The following is a 27915-nucleotide window of genomic DNA, read 5'->3' as shown; positions in this document are numbered from 1 at the left end:
ATAAAATTCCGTGCTTTTAAGTGTACAATTCAGTGATTTTTAGTAAATTTACAGAATTGTGCAACCATCACCACAGTCCCATTTTATAACATTTCCATCATCCGAAAAAAAGTACTTTGTGCCCATTTGCTGTCATTTCTCCTTCTCACCCCCAATCCCAGGCAATCACTATATTTTCAGTCTTGATAGATTTGTCTTTTCTATATTTCGTATAAATGGAATCATATAATATATGGTCTTTTGTGACTGGCTTCCTTCACTTAGCATAATGGATTTCATCCATGTTGTAGCATGTATTAGTACTTTGTTCCTCTTAATGGCTGAATAATATTCCATTTATGGATGTACCACATTTGTTCTTCTGTTCACCAGTTGATGGACATTTGGGTTATTTCCAACAAGGTATTTTTTGAAGAGCCACATTACTGCCTAATACTTAAAAAATAATTTAAGTATCAACTTTTGGAAAAACATAGGATTGGGAAGCAAAATGAACAAGGAAAGCCCTGGCATTTTCAGATTTTATAAGCCTATTATGACTTAGTAGGTAGAGGGAAGAGGCTTGCTGCTCTTTCGACCCTCGGTTGGAGCTATTACTTTGAGCTAATGAAGTTGCAAGCAGTGGCCCCATTACCTCACTCCCTATTTTCATGGCTAATTGGCCCACTGGGTCATTGTGTCTCTGGTAGTGTGTTCAGATGAGCTGAAGGCACGTCACACAGCTGATTCACCCATGAACAAATACATCTCTTAGATAATAATAAAAAAATTCAAAAACTGCTGCTGCTGGAGTACACTTTGGGCATTAGATGGTCCAGGCACTGTGATTGGGGCTGGAGGCACTGTGATTGGGGCTGGAGGTACAGTGGTCCTTGGCTTTAATTTACATGCAGTTCCTACTAAGGAGACAGAGTAAACAGATAGGTTATTCCATGTGAGGTAGTGACAAGCCTTTTGGAGAAGCAAGGAACAGAGCTGGAGAGGGGGAGGCTGGAGGTGCTACCATCCATGGGAGGAGGAGGGTTGAAGAAGGTGTCTCTGAGATGTTTGGAGCTGAGACCCAGGTGGATGGGTATCCAGGAGAAGAGCCTTGAGGCAGGAAAGTAAGTACAAAATCCCTGTGGTAGGAATGGATTTGGCCTGTTCAGAGAACATCCCAGAGGCCATTGTGCCTGGAGCACAGTGATTGGGTGCTTGGGAGGGGCGGCCACAGCCCAAATCTACTTGTTTGCAGGAAATATTCAGGCTTTTGGTGCCTCCTCCTACCCTGTTGTTAAAAGGACAAAAATCACTGATGACATTAATCTATGATAGACATGAGCACTGAGGATAAAACCATTATAATATACTAGTAAACCACCTTTCATTGTTTCTCTTCCCCTGCTTAGATGTTTCCAATCATGTGTACTTTTTTAATGCTGACAAGGGAAACAAGTTTATGGTACTTAAAAAAAGTACTGTTTTTTATTTATCAGATAGGCAAAAAGTATCTACTACAACACTACTTGGTGTAGTGGTGAGAGTGTGGTAAAACAGTACTTTCATACAGTGGTTGTGGGAGCACAAATTGCTGCAGCTGCGTTCTCCAAAGTATTTGGCAGTATCTAACAAAATTGAAAGATCTATCATATAATGACATAAAGAAATGGAAAGATATCCCATGCACATGGATTGGAAGAATAAACATAGTTAAAATGTCTGTATTACCTAAAGCAATCTACAGATTCAACGCAATCCCAATCAGAATCCCAATTACATTCTTCATGGAAATAGAAAAAAGAATACTAAAATTCATTTGGGGCAACAAAAGACCCCGAATAGCTAAAGCAATCCTAAGAAAAAAGAACAAAGCTGGAGGCACCGCAATTCCTGATTTCAAAACATACTACAAAGCAATGGTAATCAAAACAGCATGGTGCTGGTACAAAAACAGACACACAGATCAATGGAACAGAATTGAAAGCCCAGAAATAAAACCACACATATACGGTCAGCTAATTTTCGACAAAGGAGCTAAGAACATACAATGGAGAAAAGAAAGTCTCTTCAATAAATGGTGTTGGGAAAACTGGACAGCCACATGCATAAGAATGAAAGTGGACCATCTGCTATCGCCCTTTGCAAAAATTAACTCAAAATGGATCAAAGACCTGAAGTTGAGACCTGAAACTATAAAACTCATAGAAGAAAATATAGGCAACACACTAGTTGACATTGGTCATAAGGGAATCTTTTCAGATGTCATGCCTAGTCAGACTAGGGAAACTAAAGAAAAAATAAACAAGTGGGACTTCATCAGATTAAAGAGCTTCTACAAGACAAATGAAACCGGGATCAAAATGAATAGGCAACCCACCAGCTGGGAGAAAATATTTGCAAAACATATATCTGACAAGGGATTAATCTCCATAATATATAAAGAACTCACACAACTGAACAACAGAAAAACAAACAACCCGATCAAAAAATGGGCAGAGGAAATGAACAGACACTTCTCCAAAGAAGATATACAGATGGCCAATAGGCATATGAAAAGGTATTCAACATCACTAATCATCAGGGAAATGCAAATCAAAACAACACTAAGATATCACCTTACACCCGTTAGAATGGCTATAATCACCAAGACAAAAAACAACAAATGTTGGAGAGGATGTGGAGAAATGGAAACCCTCATACACAGCTGGTGGGAATGCAAACTGGTGCAGCCTCTATAGAAAACAGTATGGAGATTCCTCTAAAAATTAAAAATAGAAATACCCTATGATCCAGCTATCCCACTACTGGGAAATATCCAATGAACCTGAAATCAACAATCCAAAGAGGCTTATGTACCCCTATGTTCATTGCAGCATTATTCACTATAGCCAAGAAGCGGACGCAACCTAAGTGTCCCTCGACTGAAGATTGGATCAAGAAAATGTGGTATATAGATATATACAATGGAATACTACTCAGCCATAAAAAAGACAAAATTGTCCCATTTGCAACAACATGGATGGGTCGACCTGGAGGGTATTATGTTAAGTGAAATAAGCCAGAAAGAGAAAGACAAACACTGCATGATTTCACTCATATGTGGAATATAAACCAACACATGGTCAGAAAGAACTGTATTGTGGTTACCAGGGGCAAAGGGGGTGGGGGGTGGGCACAAGGGGTGAAGGGAGACATGTATATGGTGATAGACAAACAAAAATGTACAACCAAAATTTCACGTTATAAACTATTAAGACATCAAAAAAAATTGAAAGATCTATCATACCCAGCAATGGTATCATATGGCCAGCAATTCTGTTTCTAGGTAAAGTCTCACCTGTGTATACAAGGAGACATATACAATCCCTTGCCACATAGTTAGTATTAGCAAAAACTTGTAAGCCATCTACATGTCACTCAGTAGAGGAAATCAAGAAATTGGTTTATGCGATTATGGGGGCCTGGGAAGTCTGAAATCTGTAGGGCAAGCTGGCAGACTGGAAGCTGACACAGCAGTCTGAGAGCAGAATATCAGCTTCCTCAGGGAAACCTCAGTTTTATTCTTAAAGCCTTTCAACTCATTAAATGAAGCCCACTCAGATTATTGAGGGTAATCTCTTACTTAAACTAAACTGGTCGTATATGTTAACCATGTCCACAGAATTCCTTTGGAACGACACCTAAATTAGTGTTTAATTGACTAACTGGGTACTGCAGCCTAGCCACGCAGACACATGCAACTTACCATTACAAAGGGGTACTGTAGAGAAGTTAAATAGGGATAAACTCAGTCAATATATATCAAGGTGGACAGGGCTCAGAAGCATAATAGTGAATAAAAAAAGTAAGATGTAGGGGCCAGTCCAGTGGCATAGTGGTTAGGTTCGAGCGCTCTGCTTCAGAGGCCTGGTGTTCGCGGGTTCGGCTCCCAGGTGCGAACCTACATACTGCTCGTCAAGCCATGCTGTGGTGACATCCCACATAGAAAAAATAAGAGGAGGATGGGCACAGATGTTAGCTCAGAGACAATCTTCCTCAAGCAAAAAGAGGAAGATTGATAACAGACGTTAGCTCAGGGCCAGTCTTCCTCACTGAAAAAAAAAAATGTGAGTGAAATGTATTATATGATACCATTTATTTTATTAAATGCACAAAGCAAAATTATATATCAATCATGACTAAATATATGTGTGGAAAAGTATAAAATATGAGTTAGAAAGTTAACAGCAGTCATAATTAGCAGGTCCCTCTGGGGAGGAAAAAAGAGATGTGAGACTTGGAGGAGGTGGTTAAAGCATCCTGTGGTTTTGTAATGTAGTTCTGTAATGTTTTAATTCTTTTTCAGCAAAGGAAATCAATATATAACAGTGTTAACCATTATTAATTCTTGTGAGGACTACAAGTAGTTGTGGAATCTTCGTTTTCTTTTTCTTTCCCTTTTTTTTTAAGGGAAAGAAAAGGAGAAGGTCAGAAATATTCATTTGCTTGGGTAGAATTGCTCCATATTGTGATATTATTAGAAGATTAATTATATTCATCAAAAATCAGGAGTAAGTTATAAGAAAGCTTCTAAAAAGAAAAGGAAAATACTGTAGAGACTCCCATAATTTCTCACACTAAAATAGTGCTCCATCATAAAAGCATTTTCGTCTCACAATATTGCACAATTCACTTCAAGGAACTTGTACTGAGGCCTGAGGGATGAGTGCAAAGGTTAGCAGAGAGGCTGCCAAGGCCTGACTCCAGCGCTTGCTGCCTGTGGAAACTTCAGCAAAATTTTTGAATTTAACATCTCAAAGTTTTAGTGTCTCATTTGTAAAATAGGGATGATAATAATCGCAGTATTAGGATCTAATGAGAAAAACCCATGTAAAGTGCTAGTCATAGAGCCTGAAACATAGTAGCACTCCATAAACATCAAAATGTATCTCAAATGGAAAAAAGAAATAAAATGTTTTCAACTGAATAAAGCAGATAATGATAACACCTTCGATTTCCTTTGTAGCACACGCTTCTCTAGAGGGTTTTGTATTCATGGTCTCTCTCATCCAGACGTGACACTTTGAGGTAGGAGTGCCAGTATCATTTGTTTTCATGTTACGGAGAGGAAATGGAGGTACCTGGAGACATTTGAAGAGTTGAGTAGTATTTTAGAGCTTTTGTCTTGCAATATTAATTACTACAATTGATTCAGCGTGCACTGTGTCAAGTGCTTTGAAGAGCACATAATAAGTGCTCTGTAAATATTAGTTATTATCTCATTGAATCCTCATACCCTCATGAGGTGGAAATTATTATTATTTCCATTTTATAGAGGAGACTGAGGCTCAGCAATGTGGGATGTGATTTGCCCAAGGATTCAAGGCCAAAGTTTTTTTCATGCTGTGTCCCCTCACCCCCTAAGACCCATTGCTACTGGGATGGCGTGTTACAAATTATAGATAATACAAATTGATACACAATACAGGTCGATATTAGTAGCATAGATAGATAATACAGACTGAAGAGGAGCCAAAACATTGTTCACATTTGACTGATGGGAAGCATTTTTATGTGTTTATATATTTGAATACGAGTATTTCTGCTCTGACTTAATACTTCAAACAAAAAACATCTCAGTTGTCTAATTTTCTTTTACTTGGCTTCTGCTCCCCATTCAAGATGGGTATGAAAAATATGACTCTTCTGACCATCTGTTAGCCCCACAAGCAGCTGCCTTTTTGCCAGATTTATTCACTAATACTTTCCCTTAAGGCAGGGGACGTAATCAAGTTTTGATGATGTTCGTCTAGGAACAGCAACTTCTAACAACACGAGGAAGGAAGAAGCAAGATTTTCTACAAATGACGTCTATCTAGAAATATTCTCAAACACTTAACCCTTATTAACAGATATTCTTGTCATGTGAAATTAGAATGTGCCTTGATTGGTTTAAGCATTTGTGATATTGCTAGATTAATTTATATGAGATTGTATAGAATAAAATAATATCAAATTTCAAGGGGCCATACATTACCTGAATCAAGTTATAAAACTATTTAGAGATTCTTAAACCACTTTTAAAGCTTATTCCAGTATAAATATTACCCCCATTTTTTAACTTAGAAAAATAAACCCCTGAAATATCAAATAATTTGTCCTTGGTCATGTAGAGAACTGGAAAAAGAAACGGAAAGAGAAACCAGTTCTTAGAAATGTAGAGTCAGCTCAGTTTAACTATCTGGCTAGTCATAATTAATTGTATTGATTTCTGCTTAATAGTCTGTAGTTCCATACTGGGAAAGGTAATGATTTTTCGAAAATGAAACAAAAATCTAAATGGTGAGAAAGTTAAAACCATGATAAGGTTGTATAATTTGTCTTAAAGTTATGACCTGTAACTTCACAGGAGGCAAAGGAAATTCATGCGATAGACCAGCTAGAAATCTGGTGGGAAGTGCCTGGAGGTTCCGAGCGTTCTGTTCCTCATCATTTTATTAGGAATAGCTCACCACTAACCCCCAATGCTGCTGAGCTTTTGTGATAGAACCAGCCCCCCTTCATGTGAGACTCAGCACAGGTAGAACAGTGGTGTTGCCAGTCATGTCATTTTAGCCTAGACTATCTATATTCTTCTCTGAATGGAAGTAAAACTCACTCTGGTTGGAAGAAACTGGTTTGATAACTTACCCTCCTTGCCAGGCAGTAACTGGTGGAATACATACTAAGTTTTTGTTATTGATTGTAACAAAATAGTGCTTCTTGGCCCGTTAATACCTTTTGTAATTTATTTTGTTTTTATACTTGGTATCTTAAACCTTTTATTCTTAGTGCCAAACTTAAAATTGATTTGTTCATTACTATTGGTGATTCTCTCTAAATTTTAAGCTCTATAACAATTCAGGTCTTAACAAACCTTAACAAGCATGACCTTTGACCCACCTGCTGCCCTCCCCAAAAAAAGTGGGACTCATTCAATTCACAGGACTTCCATTGCTACTATAAAATTTTACAGATTGTGGACTACAAAGGCAGCACTGCTTTTTTGTTCCTGGGTTTAAAAATACATGTACTTCAGCTAAAAGAACTAGATTAATGGCCAAGAGCCAGTGTAGAAAAGGATTTTCCACTGTTCAAAGAGGCCAAAATTTCCGGGGGAAAAATTTCTGTAGCTAAACTTAAACAATAAAGAATTGAAGTATATGTTGAACTTTCCAGCTTAAAAACTCTTGTATTGTTTTCTCTGAAGCTGGTTGTAGTCTCAAGTCTTAGTTAAACTTTATTTTCCAGTAGAATCATTTAGATAGTGGCTTATGCTTGGTGTTAACTTTGGAAGTTCTTGTTAATTCATTGTTTTTGATATTTTAATAAACATTTCAAGAATTATATCAAGAGATCATATTTTCCCCTTATTTGGATAAGCTGAACTAAGAATAATCTTAAGAAAGAACACAGATTTGGGCTTCTTTTTATGACCGTTTATATGCTAGAGGACAGAGTTAGCTCTGCATTGGTTTCCTTGTATTCTTACCATCCAGACTCAGCCTCATAAGAGTGTTACAAGAATTTTAAATATTTTAAAAATACTTTTTTTTTTTTTTTAAAGATTTTATTTATTTATTTTTCCCCCAAAGCCCCAGTAGATAGTTGTCTGTCATAGCTGCACATCCTTCTAGTTGCTGTATGTGGGACGCAGCCTCAGCATGGCCAGAGGAGCGGTGCGTCGGTGCGCACCCGGGATCCGAACCCGGGCCGCCGGCAGCGGAGTGCGCACACTTAACCACTAAGCCACGGGGCCGGCCCTAAAAATACTTTTATTTTTGTATTATAACTTATATTCTTATCATCCAGACTTGGTCTCATAAGATTACTATAGGAATTTTAAATGCGATATTTGGAAAAAAATAATTTTACTTTTTTATTAGAAAGTAACCATTTTCGAATAAGTTGTTAGATTTTAATAAATTATTGAAATCTCATACATTGCTGATGGGAATGTAAAATGGTACAGCCACTCTGGAAAATAGTTTGGCAGTTTCTTATAAAGTTAAACATACACCTACCATGTGAACAGTAATTGAATTCCCAGGTATTTATTTTAGAGATATGATCACTTAGGTTCATGCAAAACCTATACATGATTGTCTGTATCAGGTTTATTTGTAATTGCCAAAAACTGGCAACAACTCAAATGTTCAACAGGTAAATGAATAAACTGTGATACATTCATACTATGGGATACTACTAGCAAAAAAAAGGAATAAACTATTGATACACCCAGCAACTTTGATGGTTCTTAAGGGCATTGTGCTGAGTGAAAAAGCCAATTTCAAAAGGTCACATACTGTATAATTCCATTTATATAACATCCTCACATGGCAAAATTATAGTGATTGAGAGCAGTGGTTGCCAGGAGTTAGGTGGGGTGGATGTGGCTATAAAGGGGTAACATGAGGGAGATCTTTGTGTTAATGGAACAGTTCTGTATTATAATTGTGATGGTTATACAAATCTATACATGTGATAAAATTTCATAGAAACAATGCACACCCTCCCCTCGAAATGAATGATATAAAAACTGATACATCCAAATAAGATCTGTAGTTTAGTTAATAGTGTTGTACAAATGTCAGTTTCCTGGTTTTGATAATGTGCTATGGTTATATAAATTATCATTGAGGGAAGCATTCTTGGGAACTCTCTGTACAATTGTTACAACTTCTTGTGACTCTTAAACTATTTCAAAATAAAAAGCTTAAAAACAAAACAAGGGAATTGAGGAAAGATGATAGAAATAGTAGCTGTGGCTACAGGTCTCTGTTTTCAGTTACTGAGGTTTACTGTCTTGCAGAGAGACTAGTGGGGGAGTCAACATGGCTTTGGGGCTTCATGGCTACTGGTTGTGAATGAGGCTCAAACAGCTGACTGGCTGTTATCCCAATACAGGGTGAGTGGACTTCCAGTTAAGCATGGCAGATTGATCTCATGTGTTCTTCTCTTTTTTTCAAGAATACATTAAAATGATGGCAAAGGAACTAAAAACAACAACAACAACAACAAAGCTGTAAATCCTTGGTGTAGAGACCTGAAAACGGAAATATCAGTTGCCAGAGGCCTGAAGAAATTTGAGGTGATAGAAAATGGACAGAGGACTGGTAACTGTCTTAAGAGGAGTTACCACTGATGAGAAGTACTGATGAGAACTCAGCCATTCACCCCAGAGAACTCCAAAGGCTAAGGAGCAGGCCCCACAGAAGGCAGGGACGGAGGGGAGACATGGAGCTAGAATAGGAGTTATGCAAGGTGCTTAAACTGCCAGGTTCCCTTTGTTACCCCAACCACCACTACTGCCAGCAGCTCCCTCTGCCTGGCAGACTGGAGATTTAATCTCAGGATACATTGAATCAGAGAAGCTCTTGGCTTGGAAACACTACCCAGGGGTGGGTGGGGGTAAAGCTCAGAGCTGAAAACAGGGGAATTCAGTAAAAATCAGCTCAATAAACTGTGGGATTCTCAACTCCCTTCCCAGATGGGAAAGCCAACCACCTGGTGATTGCCCCCTCACCCCACCCAACTACAGGAAATTAGAAACTTCTCTGGAGAAACCCAGTGGCCCTGGTTACTGTCATGTAGCGGGTTTCTCTACAGCTGACTTGCTGTCCAGTCACTCTGAATGAAGCCTGCTAGTCAAAAACCACTCGTATACACACCCACAAGCTTCCAGCCAGCGTTTTAGGGCCTTATTCCTAAATATGAACAGACGATCAAGGATCACCAGACATTTGAGGAAAGCCTCCAACACAAAAGACAGATAGATACCAAGCAATGAGAAGAAATAATCAGGAGAAAATATGGAGAACTGGAAGAAAATGCCAAAAAACTACAATTAATTTATTTAGGGAAGAGATGATATTGCATCAATAAAACAAGAACAGGATGCTTTTAAAAAGGAATAATCCAAAAACTTGAAAGATCCCAAGTTAAAAATATGATATCAAAAGTTTTTAAAACATAATAGAAGATTTGGAATGTAAAGTTGAGGATATCTGTCAGAGATGTAGAACAAAAAGTGGAAAAATAGAGAAAAAAGGTAAAATGATTAGGGAATAAATCCAGAATGTGTGAAATTCTCATCACAGTTCCAGAAAGAATGAAGAAACAGAAACAAAACAGCAACATTTTTCAGACCTGAAGGACATAATTTTCTATGTGGATAGGATCTGTTGAGTGCCTAGTAAAGTAAATGAATAAAGTACTTGCACTGAAACAGACCATTATATAGTTTGAGAACACAGGGATAAAGAGAAGGCTTCCAGAAATAAACAAGCCAAAAAAAAAAAAGCCACATACAAAGGAAGAAGAAATGACTGCTGACTTCTCAATAGCAAAACTGAATATTAAGGATGAAGATAGTGGAGCAATATCTTTAAAATCACTTTCAAGCTATAACATTCTACCCAGCAAAATAACAATCAAATGTCAAGGTAAAGATAATTTCAGAAACTTGGGGATTCAGATTTACCTCTAATGCATCATTTCTTAGATCATTCTTGGAGAATGATCTCCAGCAAATAGGAATGAATGAAGAAAGAGGAAGATGTGGAGTCCAGTTAATGAGACCTCTACCACAGGGGACCAGAAAGGACACGCAAGGGCAACAGTGTGGCAGGGACAGTCAGGCCAGACTGAGCAAGAGCCAGACTGAGGACGAAGAGTACTTGGAGAAAGTTCAGGGGGGAAAATGGAATGGAATATTAGCTGACAACTTTGTATGTTTGAAAAGTAATATTATAGTCTTCTGCTAGATCTGGTGGAGCGTGTGGAAGAATTTTAGATACATAGAAAACTAAGCCTCGGGGCAGTCGGGGTGGAATGCGATATTTGTTAATCCCAGGGGAAACAAAAAAGACTGTACCAAGAAAGGAAACATAATCCTTAGTACATTCCTTGCATTGTAAAGGCCAGTATTTACAAAGTCATAATAGACCCTGACTATTGAATTACCAGGAAATTGCCATTTAATTATATAGGAAGGATTGGGGAAGGGAAACTGGTGTGATGTGGAGAGCTAAGTCCTCGTCTACTGTAGCAGAAAGCCAGTAGTTACTGTCCAAAATTGAGAAATCAAGATTGTGATTCAGAGCTGTGGTAATAAATACAAACTTAGTTGAAAGTACTCTTGGGAGTAAGGCCAGGGATGGGGAATGGTTGAGGCAGGGGTTGTTTTCCATAACAAGCCTTTATCACTGTTTGATAAAATAAAAGTTATTACATTCTCTCTATTAACTTATCATGGAGAACCTTTTTATCCCAAAGAGCATGTGTGTCAAGTATCTGCCCCTTTGAATGTTGTGTCATTTTTCATTCTTTTTGTTGCCTGGTTGTTTACAAACAGGGTACACATTTTGGGAGAGGGGATAGAGAGACTTGAGTGGTCTCTCTGGAATGATTAATATTGTGAAGATTGTTGTTTGTAGGTGGAACAAATATATTTAGTCACCATGTATTCTAAGTCAAGAAATCAGAGCCCCATAGGAATGATTTCTTGTCTGTACTTCAGATTTAGGATATTTTAAATTTATTGCCTGTCTTATACTTGTCATAGCATTTGTTTCTATGTTTATGACTTTCTGGTGATATAGGAATGACACTTTTAAAAATGAAAACCATGACATCTGCAGAGATATGGCATCATGAAATCCATGAGGGGGACACGTCTTCCCATCCACTACTGTGTGCACAGGACCTAGCATACGGTAGTTACGCCATAAATAGATGAATAAACTTATCACTAGGGAAAAAATGCCAGTGACCACCTAGAAACAAGGTTCCAGGCTGGCCTGTGTCCTAGAACTATCAGCAGCACACATCCCCATACCCTGTCCTGGTAATTAGACATAGTAGACACAAAATCTCTTGGAAATTTCTGTTCGATTGATAGCCAAAACACTGCCATATAATTAAGTTCTGATCATGCACACCTGTTTCTTAACACTATAATAATAGCCATTAACCTACTTAAACCCAAAAGGGAGCATCAGCTTCTGGGCCCACAGCTCCTTCAGGGTATGCTTTGTAGAGACTGGCATGTCTGCTACTTGCTCCGTTTACAACAGGTTCTAGGCAACCCTTGGGCAACTGGAGAACTGCCAGGGTTACGTAGGCCTTACCAGTGCAAGCACCCCATTCCATCCGTAAGGAAATATGTGCTGTTCATTATTTTTAAGTAAACATTCGTGACTTTGTAGACTGCACTCTCAAGCATACATAGGTATCCCAGGCTATGCAGTGACAAAATATAAAGATTACTTGGTCTCCCGTTCGCTTACTTTATTAATTTGTTTGTTTTGTTTGTTTGTCAGAATGTTGTGGAACAGTTCAATCCTGGGCTACGAAATTTAATAAACCTAGGAAAAAATTATGAAAAAGCTGTTAATGGTAAGTCTTTCTATTTTCTAAATTTATGAATATAGAGCACATATAAAAGCCATTCAGTAAATAGTTCACTTAATTATTTTTAAATGTTTAATATTGAATTTTTAAAATATCTTTAAATTGGTAGAACTTTACAATTAATTTAACTTACAGAACTTTGCAATGATAGGATATTAGTGTATTTGAAGTGAGTAAATTGAATAGGCTGCTATAAGTGATGTATTTTAATTATTAAATCATGCTTTTTGACATGGCTCAATCTTTTATATCATTGCCATAAACATGTTTTCTAGTTTTTAAACCAAATTCTTTGTGAACTAATAACATATAGAAAATGTGTACTTAAAGTATTTAGGTTAGTGTCCTGCCATATAGGAATTATTCTCCTTTTATTTATATAAAAGAGTTTCTTACCTTTGGTTGTATCACTTTTGATAGTAATATGAGAAATAAAATTTTTAGCCTGAATGAAAAAACATCTAAATTAAAGGTTGAACTTAGATTCTTACTTCAAAATGAGTGCTTCATTTAAAATGAACTTGAGCATTGGCTTTTGAATCTCCTTATGAACCAGAGTTGGTTGCTAGTTTGAAGAGATTTCATTTGTTAAAAACAAAATTTCAGCCAAATAAATTTGAAGATCTTAATTGGCTTTATTCAATAATTCATGAATGGGGCAGCATCCTGTCTAGCAAGTAGAGAGACACTCTGAGGAGTTATACAAAATGGAAGGTTTTTACAGGAAGGTGGGTGGGGCAAGGAAGTTATTAGCAAAAGAAAAGAAAGGATTATATTGGGCCAGGACAGCTTCTCTTTTGGGGGAAGGGTTTTGTCATTCAGATGGCCTCTTCTTCCTCTGGGGGAGAAGGGAGGGCCCACATGACAGATTATCTCACTGGTACTGACCAGAAAATTCCAGACTGGTTGATGAAGATTACTTTTCTGGGGAAGGTCAAAACTGCAATTAGGTTAGGTATTAAATCTAGGCTTGGTTATCATGGGCTTTAGCACAAGTGACACCATTTTGGGCCTGTGGTTTTCTCTTTAACAATTTCCCCTTTTTGATCAGACTCTCAGCTTGTCTGAGAGATGTGATCAAAATTTAAGACATTAGTGCCATTCTCAGCTACCATTTTGTAGTTTTCAGGGCTTTTTCTGATCCTCTGTGTAATATTCACAAGCATGATATTTTTGCTTAATTTCTCTGACACTCACAAGTCACAGCTTCAGGTTCACAATCTTTAGGTTGGCCATCTTCTTCACTTCTTTTTTGACATTCTAGTCTTAGGGAGATCATTTCCCCGGTGGTCAGTGGCTGCAAACATGGAATTAAAGCTTTTGAGAGGATACAATGTACCAGGGAGACTATAAGCAGGATAATTCTCAATGTTTGGAGTGTAAGTTGAAGCCATTGTTCAATAGGGGAGAACCTCTGCCCTCTAGGTTCTTCTGGCTGGTCTAAGAATTAAATTGACATGAGACAGAATAACAGGAGAAAATCAAACAAATTTAATAACATGTATACATGGGAGAAACCCAGAAAAATTGAGTAACTCGCCAAAGTGGCCAAAGCCACTACCTTCAATACCATCTTTAGCTAAAGACAAAGGAGAATGTTGGGGGTTGTGATTTGGGACTTCAAAGGGGAGGAAGACAATTCACATGGAGATGGAAAAGCAAATGTTTGGTAAACAAATGTTGACTATGCCTTGCAGGGACAATGACGGAGAGGAGTTTGATTAAATGGCCCCCTGCTAGGTTCCTCCCTATCACACCTAGTCTATATTATACTCTAGTTATCTTATAGTATTATCTCCTTCCTTGAACAAGACTTTCATCTTAAATTCTTTTAGGCAGTTAGAGGGAAGGTCAAAGTTTCTTCCTGAGTCTTTTGTTCTTAAAAAGTAATCAAGCCAAAGACACATTTTGGGGTGGCAAATTCTGATCTCCCACAGTCCCCAAGATCCAGACCAAAGAAATCAAATGAGTCAAAGACGCTTTGAAGGAATCATCCTTTTAAACTAAGTGGCTTGCTCGGTGATGTTATGTAACTGAATTTCAACTTCTCCAGGAGTATTGATCCAGGTACAGCAGATGGTGTTGGCCATAGGACAGACACCTCCTCACTCAGCTAAAAGATAATTAAGGTCTATTTTATTATCAACAACAACTTTGGCCAGAGAGTCTAAGGATTTTTGTTGGGCAGCTATAGTCTTAGCAACGGAATCTGCAATGTCTTCAGGAGTTAAGGAGAAGTCTCTTTTATATTCCCATTTGTATCTATTCCTAACTAGGGAATTAGGGCCCTACCAAAGGAAGTGAATTCTGTATCATGAAAGCCTCCTGGTAGGTCCTTTCTAGAACAGTTAGGGGCACAGTTAGATACCTAAGATGCATTACCCACGTGTATGCCAGCCGTCTAGGCATTCATAGCCCCAAGGAGAGTGATAACCACCACTGACAGAGATAAATCTTGTTGGGACCCAAACCACTTCCAATAAAGTGGCACTGTTAATGGATTCATTCATAGGAATTGTTGCATTTGCCCATTCAAGCCAGGGGTCAGTCAGGTTTTTAGCACATGTGAGAAGAGAATTTCCTAGCTTGAAATAAAGAGTCACCCTAAATGCCTTGCAAAGATGGGTACTGCTGGCAAGATTTCCTAGTAGGGACAAATCTGATCTAGATAACTATGGGAATGTGGGGGTGAAGAAAGGGCATTACCTTTCCAGGCCAATGTCAGAGGAAAAAGAGAAAGAGAGAGAAAAGAAAGAAAAGAAAAGAAGAAAGAGTTTCATGTTCAGTTCAAGTATGAAGTCTTGATCTGTCATCTTGGACGGAAGCAGTCTACCTCAATGTCAGCTACTTCTCTTCCTCGTCAATTTGATTCAGAGATTCCCAGCGTCTGTACAGGACCAGATGTCAAGTGGAGCCTTCTTTAGCTGTAAGATGTGTATCCAGGGCTCAGTGCCTTCTGGTTTTGCAGCAGTGTCAGTGGTCAGGAGCATTTGGTAAGGTCTCTTCCAATGGGGCTCGAGGGCTGCCTTCCTCTGATGACATTTCCAGAATACCCAGTCACCAGGTTCTAGAATGTAACCAGCAGGATCTTTTGAACTGGGATCCAGAAAAGCTTCTTTAACCTGTTGATGATAGGCTTGAACGTAAGACGTTAAAGACTTACAGTAGCTGATCATACTAGCATGAGACAACAAGGGATCAGCAGAAGGTTGTATACCAATTGACATTGGTCTGCTGGTGACTGTTTTGTGTGGAGTGAGTTTATGTTTCCCAAAGCGGGGAGTAGGGGGGTGGGTACTGTGAACAGTCAGCAAGACCAAAGGCAATACCTTAGGCCAGGGGAGTCCAGTAGCTTCGGCACATTTAGAAATTTTGGAGATCCTGTGAGTTCTCTCAGCCTTGCCTGATGATTGACAGTGATAGAGACATGGGTAATTCCAAGAAGTTTGCAAAGTTTTCGTTAGGGCTCATACGATTTGCCCAGTGAAGTGAGCACCTTGGTCACTGGAGATTAGGGAAAGTATGCCCCCAGTGGGAAACACATTTTCTAACAGTTTCTTTCCCACTGTGAGATCATCAGCCTTGTGGAAAGGAGAGGCTTAAACCCATCCAGAAAACATACATATAATAACAAGAACATATTGATAACCCATACTAAGTGGCAGTTGAAAGAAGTCCAGCTGCAGGTGTTCAAAGGGTCCAGAGGGAGGAGTTTTGAGGCCTCTGGGGACAAAAATAGTTTTTTTAGGATTATGGACCTAGCAGGTAAGACATTGCTGGTAGACTGTTTTTGCAATTTTATAGGAGTCTCCCCACCAATAACTATTTGTAGTTTGAGTCATCTTTAAGTGTACTATGGTGAATGAAGAAATGCAAAAACCAAAAAATGGTGTTTGCCAGGGAGCTGGGAAGAACCAAGCAGCTGTCTTGGGTTTCCCATAGCCCTGATTGTTCATTTAATTTATAGCCATTGTTTACCCATCTTAATTTCTCTGATTCAGGAGCAAACTGTTGCCATGTTACAGGGACATCAGGATGGCAAATGTCTGGTAATGAGGGGCTATTTTTTTGCAGAAGCAGAATGGACTTCAGCCACATGTACCACAATCTTAATAGATTCTGTTGCTGGTGCCTTTGCATGAAAGTCAGCAAGGGCATTTTCCTGATACTCAGATTCAGTCCTTTTAGTGTTAGCCTCAATTTTTATGACAGCAATTTCAGAAGGTTGGAGAATAGCAGTAATAAGATTGTTTACATGTTGCCCAGTTTTTGATTGGGGTCCCAAAGGACATAAGAAAACCCTTGTTTCCCATTATGTACTCTTACAAGGAGAATGGATTCTTATTGAACTTATACAAATAACTAACTATATTGCCATGAAAAGAATACTTAAGAGTTTCTGAATTCTGGAGGGTTCAGGTAGGGAGAAAAAGTAAATGTTTTCAGATTTGTTTACAAAGATAGAATTTACCAAATTTATAATAATTTAACAAATTGCTGTAAGTCATAGTTTAGCTAAAGAAGAAAGGTTTCCTTATGTCTGGGGGGAAAAAAAAAGAATCATCAATATTTTAAACACAAAGTCATAAAAATTATAAGCACATATCTACACAAATATAATCAAAGAAGGTTTAGCATCGCCTATTTGACAATGCTTCGCATGCAATTTAAGATACTAAATAAGCCAAATTAGTTTAATATCTCTCTTTGAGATGTTTCAGGGACCCTCTGAAAAATCCCAAAGTTAGCTCGAAGTCAAAAGGAGTTCATTTAGAATTTGGTTTTAGGAAGTTTGTCAAAGATATCCAAAGGTTTTAAAACACTTGGTCCAATAGGATCACAGGTCACTGTGAAACATTGCTTAATTATCTATTTAACCACAGTGACAATTAAAGACCTCACAGGCAAAGGTAGAAGGTTACATAGTTCTGAGAAAAACTTAGCTTTTTTAATATTGAGAAGACTAGGTTAACTTAAGTAATCAAAGACCTGATAAAGCACAGAAAATTATTTTGATAAAACATAAAACTTTTGCTTTCATTTCATAATCTCTTATGAGGAGCAGACCAGCAGTTCAAGAAAACTTTGTTTTTTTAACAGATGAAAGAGAATTAAGTTCTAGTTTTACGTAAGTACACTATTGATCTTAAAGCTCATTCTTACAACCCCCACAATAGCAGTTTAATTTTAGCCAGCCTGAATACACAAGATTCCCTCTCTCTCTTTTTCTCTCTTCCCAACTTTCTATGTCTATAGTTGTCCTTCATTTTTTTCCTTCTCATTCTGAAGTAACCCAAGGTTTTAGTTTACATAAAATTACTCTCATTTCCCTTAACAAGAATGTATCTCCATACATCATACCTTTTCTTAACCAAAAAACATATCCTACTTTCCTTGCATACAGATTTGTTTCCATTATTATTTCTAGTAGCTTTAATTACATATAGTAATTAGAATTCTTAACCCTTAGAAGCCTTAGCTTCTCCTGAAAACTAAGAAGTAAGCAATTGTGAACTGTCTTTTATATTAGCATTCTGTGGCTTGGGAAATTATATAAAACCTTTTATAAATTTTAGAAACCCAAATATCTTTAGTTTCTCTGTAATAAGAGGTCAAAAGTAGTAAACTTAGACTTGTTTGGCAATTAATGTTTCAGTATTTTATCTTATTTGGAAATGATCTAGATAGTCAATGAATTTCCATCATTTAACTTAGCAAAACTCTAAGGTTTCAAGTTCCCAAAAATATTTTGGAAGCTATTTTTAAGTACGCATACCATAAAATGTAATTGTTGCCAAAAAGTTTGTCTGTAAACTCTTATCCCACTTACATCTATCTAAATCATTTGCTCCCAACACTTATATTTAGATTACCCATGAAAACTTCATGAGACATTAGACAAAGCCATCATTCTAAGTTATTTTTTTGCTGACAAATTTTGCAACAGCGATATAAATTTGACTAGTAAACCCAGGTAGAATAAAAGTTGTTTATCTGCATTATATTTAATGCTGATAATTCTAAAGATATGCCTATTTTAATAAAACTATGAACTTAAACTAGTTTTAATAGCTAATATTTTCCCAGATCACGTAAACCTGAAAAGCATTTGGGTTAGTTTCTGTTATATTTCTGAGAATTTAGAATACCCATCCTTACAAATGTTTGCCTTCAAACCAACTAAATAGAGCTCTTTATAAATTAATTTTGGCAATACCATCCAGAGGTAGAAAAAAAATCTCACAATTACAAAATACTTATATGGACACATATATGCAGACAGATACACAGATCTTAACAGCTTTTGTTTTTACTAATATTTGTGGAGAGGACATTTAAGATTTTTCATTATCCCGATTTCCAAATACCTTTCTTTTTTTTTCCTTCTGATGAAAAAAAACTTCTCTCTAAAGTTTGCATTTCAAAGAATGGCTCTTAGTTCCTAGAGAAGATGGGGATAGAAAATTTGCATCAAATGCACAGATTAAGTGCAGGACAATTTTATTTCCAATGTCTGGATCTTTTCAAGCATTTTGAGAGGAATGGGCGATTTTGGGGGGATTGGCAAAAAGGGCAGGTGAACTTTGAACTTCTAGAGCCACATCTTTGGCTCTGCAGAGACTTGCAAGATAAAGATGTTATCGCCCAACGTGGGGCCTTCTGCTTTCCGCAAGACATGCCAATAGTCAAGAGGCAAGGTGGTAGGAGTAAAAGGACTTTTTTATTACAGCTTGCTAGCAAGAGGGAAGATGGCCGACTTGTGTCCAAAAGAACCATCTTAAGGGGGCACGAAATCTTACAGCAGTTATATAGGCCATTGCATTATTGGGGAGGGGGTTAGGAATGTTGACCTTCTGGTGTTAGAGACAGAAGTGCCATACCAGATCTTTCAATCTTCACTGATGATGGCTATCAGCATAGATTCTCTGTTTGGGGGGTCATCACATTCCTAAAGAACTCAAAAAAACGAAGTTATCATCTTATCACAGCTGGGAGGTACATGCACAAGCAGGGGTCGTAAAATCTACACAGCAGTTAGACCTCCTGGAGGGTGCATATCCAGCTGGGTTAGTTTGTCAGAGGTCATTCAAAGTTACAATAGAGTTTTTCTTTTCTACAATGGCTTCCTTCATGTCAACCTTGTCTTGAGCTGGTATCAAAGACAGTTGTTTCCAATTCCCCCAAGAATTAGGTTGTTGCTTTTGTTTTAGGTACCTTTTATCTCTTTAATTTTTCATTAGCCTTTTGCAATGAATCTTCCAATGAAGATGTTTTGGAATTTCAAAACCTTTTGGAGGCTTCTGCATAGCCTTTGCTTTTAAGTGCACTTTTTAAATTATCTTATCTGTTTGGAATTTTCCCCACAATGGACATTGTAATTCTAATTTGTTTTTAGTAAAATCTTGCCATCTTGTTAGATATCTGCAACTTCTAGGACTATAGTTGTTAAACATAAAATAAGCAGTTGTGTTGGAAGGTGGCGCACTCAGCTCTTTGGATAAAGGATCCCATTTCTCTTAACTAGGCCTTTGGGTTTCTTGGAACCATATTAATACCTAAGAGGGATGTGCCACAGGGTTGGGAATTGTGGGGTGCTTTACAGTGTACCTCATTGCACAAAAATTTTCTTGAGGTTGGTGGGTGACCTAGTGTCAATCTTAAGGTGGCAAGCGCTCTAACAAACTTTAAATGCTCGACCTGCGCCCACCAATGTGTGCAGCTTTCTGGCTTCCGACTTCTCCATTAGCAATAGCCTTTACTGGACCCAGTCCAACTCCAGCTCACAACCACCAACAGTTCCCTAGGTGGAATCTGGGGGATTGGGGAGAGGACTGAACCAGCAGACCCTAAAGAATGGGAACTGTGGACTGATTCCAAACAAATGGAGGACTGTACCTGTCACCAGCAGTTCCCAGCGTGGAAACTGAGGACAGAATCAGGCCTGGGGTTTCCACTCAAAAACCTGGGAATTGTGGTCTGAAAGCCAATTAGATTGGGAGCTTGACGCAAAAAGACAGTGGGGCTCAGGCTGGCCTGGTGGCATAACGGTTAAGTTGGTGTGCTCTGCTTTGGCGGCCTGGAGTTGGCAGGCTCTGATCCCTGGCGCAGACCTACATACCACTTGTCAAGCCATGCTGTGGCGGCATCCCATATAAAGTAGAGGAAGAGGAAGATGGGCACGGATGTTAGCCCAGGGCCGATCTTCCTCAGCAGAAAAGAGGAGGATTGGCAACAGATGTTAGCTCAGGGCTAATCTTCCTCAAAAACAGAAAAAAAAAAGAGAGTGGAGCTCAAACTGAGAGGAACTTACTAATAGCCCTGGAAACGGCAAGAAAGACAATGAACTCAAAAGGATTCACAGGTTGCCATGCCTGTGTTTCTCGTCCCTGAAGCGGCTGGAAGTCTCCTTTGGTCTAGTCACTGCCACCAAATCTGTTAAAAACAAAATTTCAACCAAGTAAATTTGAAGATCTAATTGGCCTTTATTCAATGATTCATGAATTGATCAGCCTCCCATCTAGCAAGTAGAAAGATATTCTGAGATATTACACTAAATGGAAAATTTTTATAGGAAGGAGGGTGGGGCAAGGAAGTTATTAGCAAAAGAAAAGAAAGGATTATGTTGGGCCAGGACTTCATCTCTTTTGGGGGGAAAGAGAACGTTTTGTCATGCAGATTGCCTCTGGGCAAGGGGGGCAGGATCGAGAGGGCCCACATGACAGATTACCTCATTGGTACTGACCAGAAAATTCCAGACTGGTTGATGAAGATTACATTTCTGGGGAAGGTCAAAACTGCAATTAGGTTAGGTATTAAATCTAGGTTTGGTTTCATGGGCTTTAGCACAAGTGAAGCCATTTTGGGCCTATGATTTTCTCTTTAACACATTTGAGGAAGCTGACACGGCATCTACACACGCATTTCCCTACTAAAAGGTGAATGTTATTGATGAGTGCCTTAAAAACTTCAGATGCCAACAATCACCAAATTCTAGCATGGTCAAAATAATTCTCCCTATGTAGCAAGTGTCACCCCCAAAATATTCAGACCCCAGTTTCACCCTCTATCCTGGTTCACTAAGACCACCATGTAACGTAATTAGAAAATTTAGTTTCCAGCAGTTTTAGATTTGAAGAAGGCTTCAGATCAAGTTTTGTGTTTTTTACGTATCTCTTATTTCTCTTTCACCATACCCCACCTTTGGCTGCTCCCTGTTAATATTTTTAAAATAAACCTGTGGCCTCACACACCCTCAGCATGAGCCTGCCCCAGGGAAGGGGATGTGCTGGCTAGACTTTGGACTTTGGATGACAGGTGCTCTATTATTGTAGTCACTAGAAAAGTAAACTGCTTATTTACTTTTTTCTGGATCTCTGTGCTGTAGACCAGACCAGGAAATGGAGCAGGCCTGGGATTTTCCTCCCTTGCCCTCCAGCAGTATCAGTGACTTCTGTGCATGCCCCGCTCCCTCCTTCAAAGAGCTGGAACCTTGTTTTGGAAGTCTTGCACAGCTGACTCTCCCTTGATGATTGCTTTGTCACAAGGCTACCAAGTCATTGCTTTATATGTCCCTGTGAAGGAAATCACTATGACCTGCAGTGGTTTTTTTCTTTCTAGCATAAGCTCCCTCTCTGAGGCAGAGTTGTACAAGGTGACTCAGTGAGCTGCCTGCAGCTTAGCCTCCTGCTAATAAAGCTTCTCCCCAAGGGCTCTTATCACTTTAACACCTCCTGGAGACTATTCTGCATTTCACAATGTATTTCCAGAATTTCTGTGGGGCATCTGGTTTTTGCTGAAGCCATTGAGAAACTTTGATAAATCTGTAACGTCTTTGGTGAGAATCTGTAGTATAGTCGGAGATGCCAGATGTGCAGTTAACAGTTAGGTTATAACTCAAGGCAACAGGCACAGCTAATGAAGAGCATGAGATGAGCAGTGTCACCAGAATTTGAGTAGTGGAGGTCAGTGTGGAATGGAGTAGGCAGGAGGCGGTGTAGGAACTGAGCTAGCTGATAGATGTTAGGTTTCAGTAGTCAAATGCTGCATACAAGTGCTTCAGGCAGAAAAGACGGCATTCAAGCCAAGACCTGGAGTCCACACTGGCATGGGTGAGAGCTGTTGGGGAATAGTAAAATATAAGATGGAATAGGGTCAGATTATTAACGCATTTGAATGCAGCATCAGTAATCTGTTGCCACATAACAAATTGCCCCTAAACTTGGTGGCTTAAGACAATAGTTTATTATTTCGCATGGTCCTGTAAAGACAGTGTAGTTCAGTTCTCTGGACCGCTGGGGCTCACTCCTGCGGCTGTAGTCAGCTGGGGCCTGGACTAGGCCGGGTGCTGAGCTCACTCCCTCCCTCAGGCATAGCAGGCTGTTCCAAGAATGCAAGCCCCTATGGAAGTTATGCTTGCCAATACCCCACTAGCCAAAGCAAGTCCCATTACCAAGCCACCCATCAGTGTATTAGGAGACTACACAGGCTGGGAATTCTGGGAGGTGTGATTCTTTGAAGGCCATTACTATAAAAATCTACCATGAACTCTGGAGTGTGGGCTTACTCTATAGGCAGTGGGAGGCCATTGAAGGTTGTTGAGCAGATCCATAACCTAATGAAATCATATTTTAAGGAAAAATTATCTGGTAGAAGTATATAGATTAGATTGATGAAGTAGTTGGTCAACCACTAAAATAGAACTTTAGAAGAACTATTGAAGAACTTCATTAAGAACTAATGAAGAACTAATATGCTTCATTCCTTAAACCAAGTGGCAGAATATCTCTAATGTATTTACAGAGGGGGACAAAATTATGAAAATATTATTTTATTCTTTATTCTAGATAAATTATATGATTATTTAAAGTTAATTCCTTTCTCATAAAAGCAAGGATATTATACTAGACTGAGACAGTTAAATAGTTTTAAACATAAGTCAACAGTTAATGAAAAATTTCAATTTAATGTGTGGATGCAAACCAAAAATTTTGTTTAAATATTGTGTAATCCTGTATACCATTCTCCCGCTAATTCACTTATCAGTACCTTGCAATTTAAAATCTTCATACTAAAACATTACATATATTAACTTGACAGTTTACTGGCTATAAACCTTGTTTTTAGGTTGGAGTCATCTCTTTTTCAGTTCTAGCTGAGACCAAAGAGTCAGAAAGCAACATAATTTAGAACTAAGGAAGTGAGGTACCTTAGCTGGAGCTGTATGCATTGGCTGATTCACCACTGATCTTGGGCATGTCTCAGGATATCTCCACTCCACTCCCCTTCATGAAATGGAGTGATAACATCACCGACCCATATCTTAACGTTGTTGGGTAGATTGACTTAAGTAATGAGTTGGAAAGTCAACATAAATGCTACTTGTTATTGTTCTTTTTTCTAACTCTACTTTGTTATCCTCAGTCTTATGAAATAACAGTATAGTAGAACATTACACTTCCTAAACTTGTATACATATATAGTAAAAGGCATAACTTTTGTAATTTTTTAGCTCTATAAGAAATGCCAAAACAGATTAATTTGCCATGAAAATACTACTTTTTTGGCCTGCAAATCTTCAGCTGGACTTGTACATTAATTCATTCTGTGACACCCTACCACCACCACTGTTTTTAAACTTGAAATACCTTTTTAAAACAATACCCATTATAAATTGGGGCAAAGCAGCTTGTGTGGCCTCTGGTTTTCTTCTCAGAGAAAGGAAAGGAATCTCAAAGAGATTCTTATGAAGGCTCTTTTAGTTCCAAAACTTGTGGTCTCTAAGGCTATGTGAGAAACTGATTTCTGTGTATGAAGCCAGCCTTTGAGTAAAATAAAATAAATAATTTTCTCCAAAATCACACTAAATAAGGCTAGGTCTTGTTGAAAATCTTGCTTGTTTTACACCTTTAGTCTCCTCGAAACTAGCTTGTTGTAAAGTGGGAGAAGGAATTGGTATTAGCAGCTTCCATTTGTTCATCCAGTGCTCACGCTATTAGAGCATTTTATAGATTAACATCCTTTGTTTCAGAAAAGATAACTAACTTGCCCAAGACGGTCATGTCGTTTGAAGTAAAGGTAGAATTCAACCCCAGGTTTGTCTTGCCCCCGACTCCCCTCACAAAAAAAAAAAGAAGGAAAAAGAAAAGGAAAAGAAAAACAAGTCAAAAGCACATTTCTGTACCTTATAAGAATCAATGTGAAAGGAGAACTAAGATTTTTAAGGTAATTAGAATCCAACTTGTATAGCAATGCAAGTTTTTCTGTCTCTGCCAAAAAGGGAAGGGAAAAAAGTAGAGTATTCAATTATTTTTCAGATAATTCCATTGTTTTTTGGAATGATAATGTATTTCAAATTTCATAGATTTTTTCCCCTGGCAACAAGTATGTTAGTTGTTTGTGTCTCAGAATGTCTTTTTCAATAAAAAAGGTAAAAATGCCATTGAAGGACGAGGTTCCTAGGCCACCCCACGCAAGTCCTTCTAATAAGAATGTTGCAGACCTGTATTGCTATAGAATAACCAGCTTGGAAAAGATTTTTTGCTGGAGTGGATGTGTTCCAGCCCTAATTTGATGTTAGGAACACATCGTCTACTCTGGAACTGGCATCAGGAGCAGGCAGGGCCTTCTCTGGACTTCCAGCACCTGCTGCTGAAGGTTCCCCAGGGCTGGTCCAAAGTGAGGATCCCATGGGGGGTCTCCAGTGGGTGGGGGCCTCTGGAAGTGCAGCGGAGGGACCTCTGCCCTGGCACAGCTACCAAGCACAAGCTCTGCCCTCTGAGAGCCACACTTGTTGCAGCCAGAAGGGGCTGAGGGATGTCAGAAGAAAACTTCTATGTTGCTTCCTCCTTTCCTTGTCTAAGTGATGATTTTGTGTGTCACTTTCTCTGTCTAGCTATGATCCTGGCGGGAAAAGCCTACTACGATGGAGTTGCCAAGATTGGTGAGATTGCCACCGGGTCCCCTGTGTCAACAGAGCTGGGTGAGCTGACCGTCCATTATGTATAAACCCAATTTGAGCCACAGTTCCAGGGCCTGTCATCATGTGAGCCCTGATAAGAACACCTGAAGTGGCCCAAGTCCAAAATAGAAAGGAGAGCCAGCCCAGCACTCTAGTTTGTTCACTTCTGGAATGATTGAGTTCACTGTGGTCTGTCAGAAGTGGAAGCTTAGTTAGAGGGCAGGCCAAGGCCAGTGGCCAGCCTCCCTGCTCCCTAGGAATTGGGCTTCTGTCTCTTAGGCTTGGGCCCTAGCCTTTCCCCTCAGATCCCTCAAGCACGAAGCCCAGGGAGCTCTGATCTACATTCTTAACTGAAGGAGAGGGGCGCGCTGGGCCTCCCGACTCTGGCAGGAGTATTTCCTGTGACTCACCTAGCAGAAAGTCAGACTCCTTTACATTTTGCTCTTGGCTCTCGCTGCTTCCACAGTTGCTCTCAGTTGTGACTTTTCCGGTTTTGCTGGTATGAATTGATCTCCTGTGCACATGCAGAGGGCAGCCACACCCTCGGCCAGCTGTGGAGGGGATCCGGATTTCTGTTTACAGAGCCGGTTCACTGTACCATCTCCTAAGGGAGGAAAGGCTTTTTTTTGTTTGTTTTTGACAGCCCCACACATAACCATCATTTTAAAAACTTGTTGAATATGTTTTATTTTACAAAGGGTAAAATTTCTGGCTTCAAAATGTTTGTCATAATTTGAAAGATTCAGAAAACCAGAGGAAAAGATTGGTAAAGTGTGTGTGTTGAAAGCAAAGCAGGTCGTTCTCCAATTAAAAAGTGGAAAAGGAAGCAGAGGAAGAGTATAGGAGCATAAGTTTAAGTTCAAATAATTCACACCATTTCTATATAAAGTGTCTTGAGGGTTTTCAAGATTGCTTGGAAAACTCTTAACTGACCCGTAAAAGCTGAGAAACAAACTTGAGGTGTGATGACACTGCTGGGATGGCTGGGCTGCTGGGTGTGAAGTGGATCTGGGTGCTCGTTAACATTCTCTGACAACTTTTGTGCTTGAAGAGTTCATAAAGAATCTTAACCTGTACACAAAACCTAAGTAAGCCTGAAGTGATGCTATATGATGAATGTCAGTACTGCTATATTTAGTAGAATCAATTACATGCAGAAATTTTTCAAAACCCTGACTTGTGTTCTGTTGGTGCTATAACTTCTGCATGGTCTGGCAAGGTCTGAACTATAGAAACTCTGTTCTAAGCAGGATCAGTTTAATGAAATACACACTGCGTTATGTAGACAGAAGCAGATAGTAAAACCTAGGATACTTGAGGGATGATTGAGATGATTATAGGGTTCCAAAAATAGGACTAAATTAAAAAGAAACATCCTATTTGTGTCAGGCATGGAGGAAAAAAAATGTATGACCCTTAACATTAAAACATATGGTGCTCTGACTCATCATCATTCAGTTTGCCTTTTTAATGTTTTATGGTTCTTGCCACTGTTTAAATAAGACTTCTGTTCCACACCTTACTTTATTCAGCTGTGAGTTCATAATGTTGAATCAACTACTTCCATAGCAACCATGTTGTTATAAACACGGGCTTAAGACTTCAGTTTCAACAAGGAAAATGTGTTGCAATGGTGAAGTTTCTTTCATGTGGATATGTATTTTATTCAGAGGGAGTGGAAATAACTTTTGCTGTGTTTTATTTTTGTTTCAAGTTTTGCTTATATTCATTATCTCAGATAATTATTAATTTTCTACTCATTTACAGCAATTCCATGATAAAGTGCTATCCTAGTAAAAGTTGCTTTTTTTTTAGACACATTTCTTTTTTTTTTTTTTTTTTTTTTATTTTTCCCCCCAAAGCCCCAGTAGATAGTTGTATATCATAGTTGCACAGCCTTCTAGTTGCTGTATGTGGGACGTGGCCTCGGCATGGCTGGATAAGCATTGTGTCGGTGCGTGCCCGGGATCCGAACCCGGGCCGCCAGCAGGGGAGCGTGCGCACTTAACCGCTAAGCCTCGGGGCCAGCCCCGTAAAAGTTGCTTTTAGAGACCTAATATTAACTTCTTTTGATATGCTTAGTTTTTTATCTTGTTGTTAAAGTTTAGACTAAACTACTGCCCTATATCTGTTTAAATTCACTGTGTGGAAAAGTAGTGGACAAATCATAGAAAAAAGAGAAAGACCTAAGGTAGATTGTATTTTTCTCATTTTTTAAGCAGATTTTATTGTCTAGTTACTGACTTTTGGTGTTAGTATTCATAACTGTATTATAAAACTTGTGTTATAAATTCCATCTGATAAAACTGAAGGGGTATTACACACGTGAAGATCATAAATCATTTCAAAATTTTCAGTCCTTAAGAGTATTTTCTCTGAAAACTCTTTGTTTTCTCACCCCCACCTCCCAAAAAACCTATAGTTTTAAAAATTTCAATTTAAAAATTTTGCTCGGGGGCCGGCCATGTGGCTTAGTGGTTGGGTGCACGCGCTCCGATGCTGGCAGCCCGGGTTCGAATCCCAGGCGCGCACCGACACACGGCTTC

At 38.8% G+C, this 27915-nt stretch overlaps 1 protein-coding gene across 2 annotated transcripts in view; it reads left to right on the top strand.

Moving 5' to 3' along the window:
- The window catches only part of BAIAP2L1 (BAR/IMD domain containing adaptor protein 2 like 1), a 103450-nt gene that overhangs the window by 14840 nt on the left and 60695 nt on the right, over positions 1-27915 (top strand). For both annotated transcript variants that reach the window (XM_087417551.1, XM_004440850.3), the window contains exons 2-3: positions 12321-12396; positions 25304-25390. In XM_087417551.1, the coding sequence (XP_087273677.1) occupies positions 12321-12396; positions 25304-25390 (163 nt within the window). The remainder of the gene's footprint in view (positions 1-12320; positions 12397-25303; positions 25391-27915) is intronic.

Source organism: Ceratotherium simum, chromosome 26 (genome assembly GCF_057802395.1).
Source record: "Ceratotherium simum simum isolate JZ-2026a chromosome 26, ASM5780239v1, whole genome shotgun sequence".
Taxonomy (NCBI): domain Eukaryota; kingdom Metazoa; phylum Chordata; class Mammalia; order Perissodactyla; family Rhinocerotidae; genus Ceratotherium; species Ceratotherium simum.
This window is presented reverse-complemented; position numbering and strand designations above follow the sequence as displayed.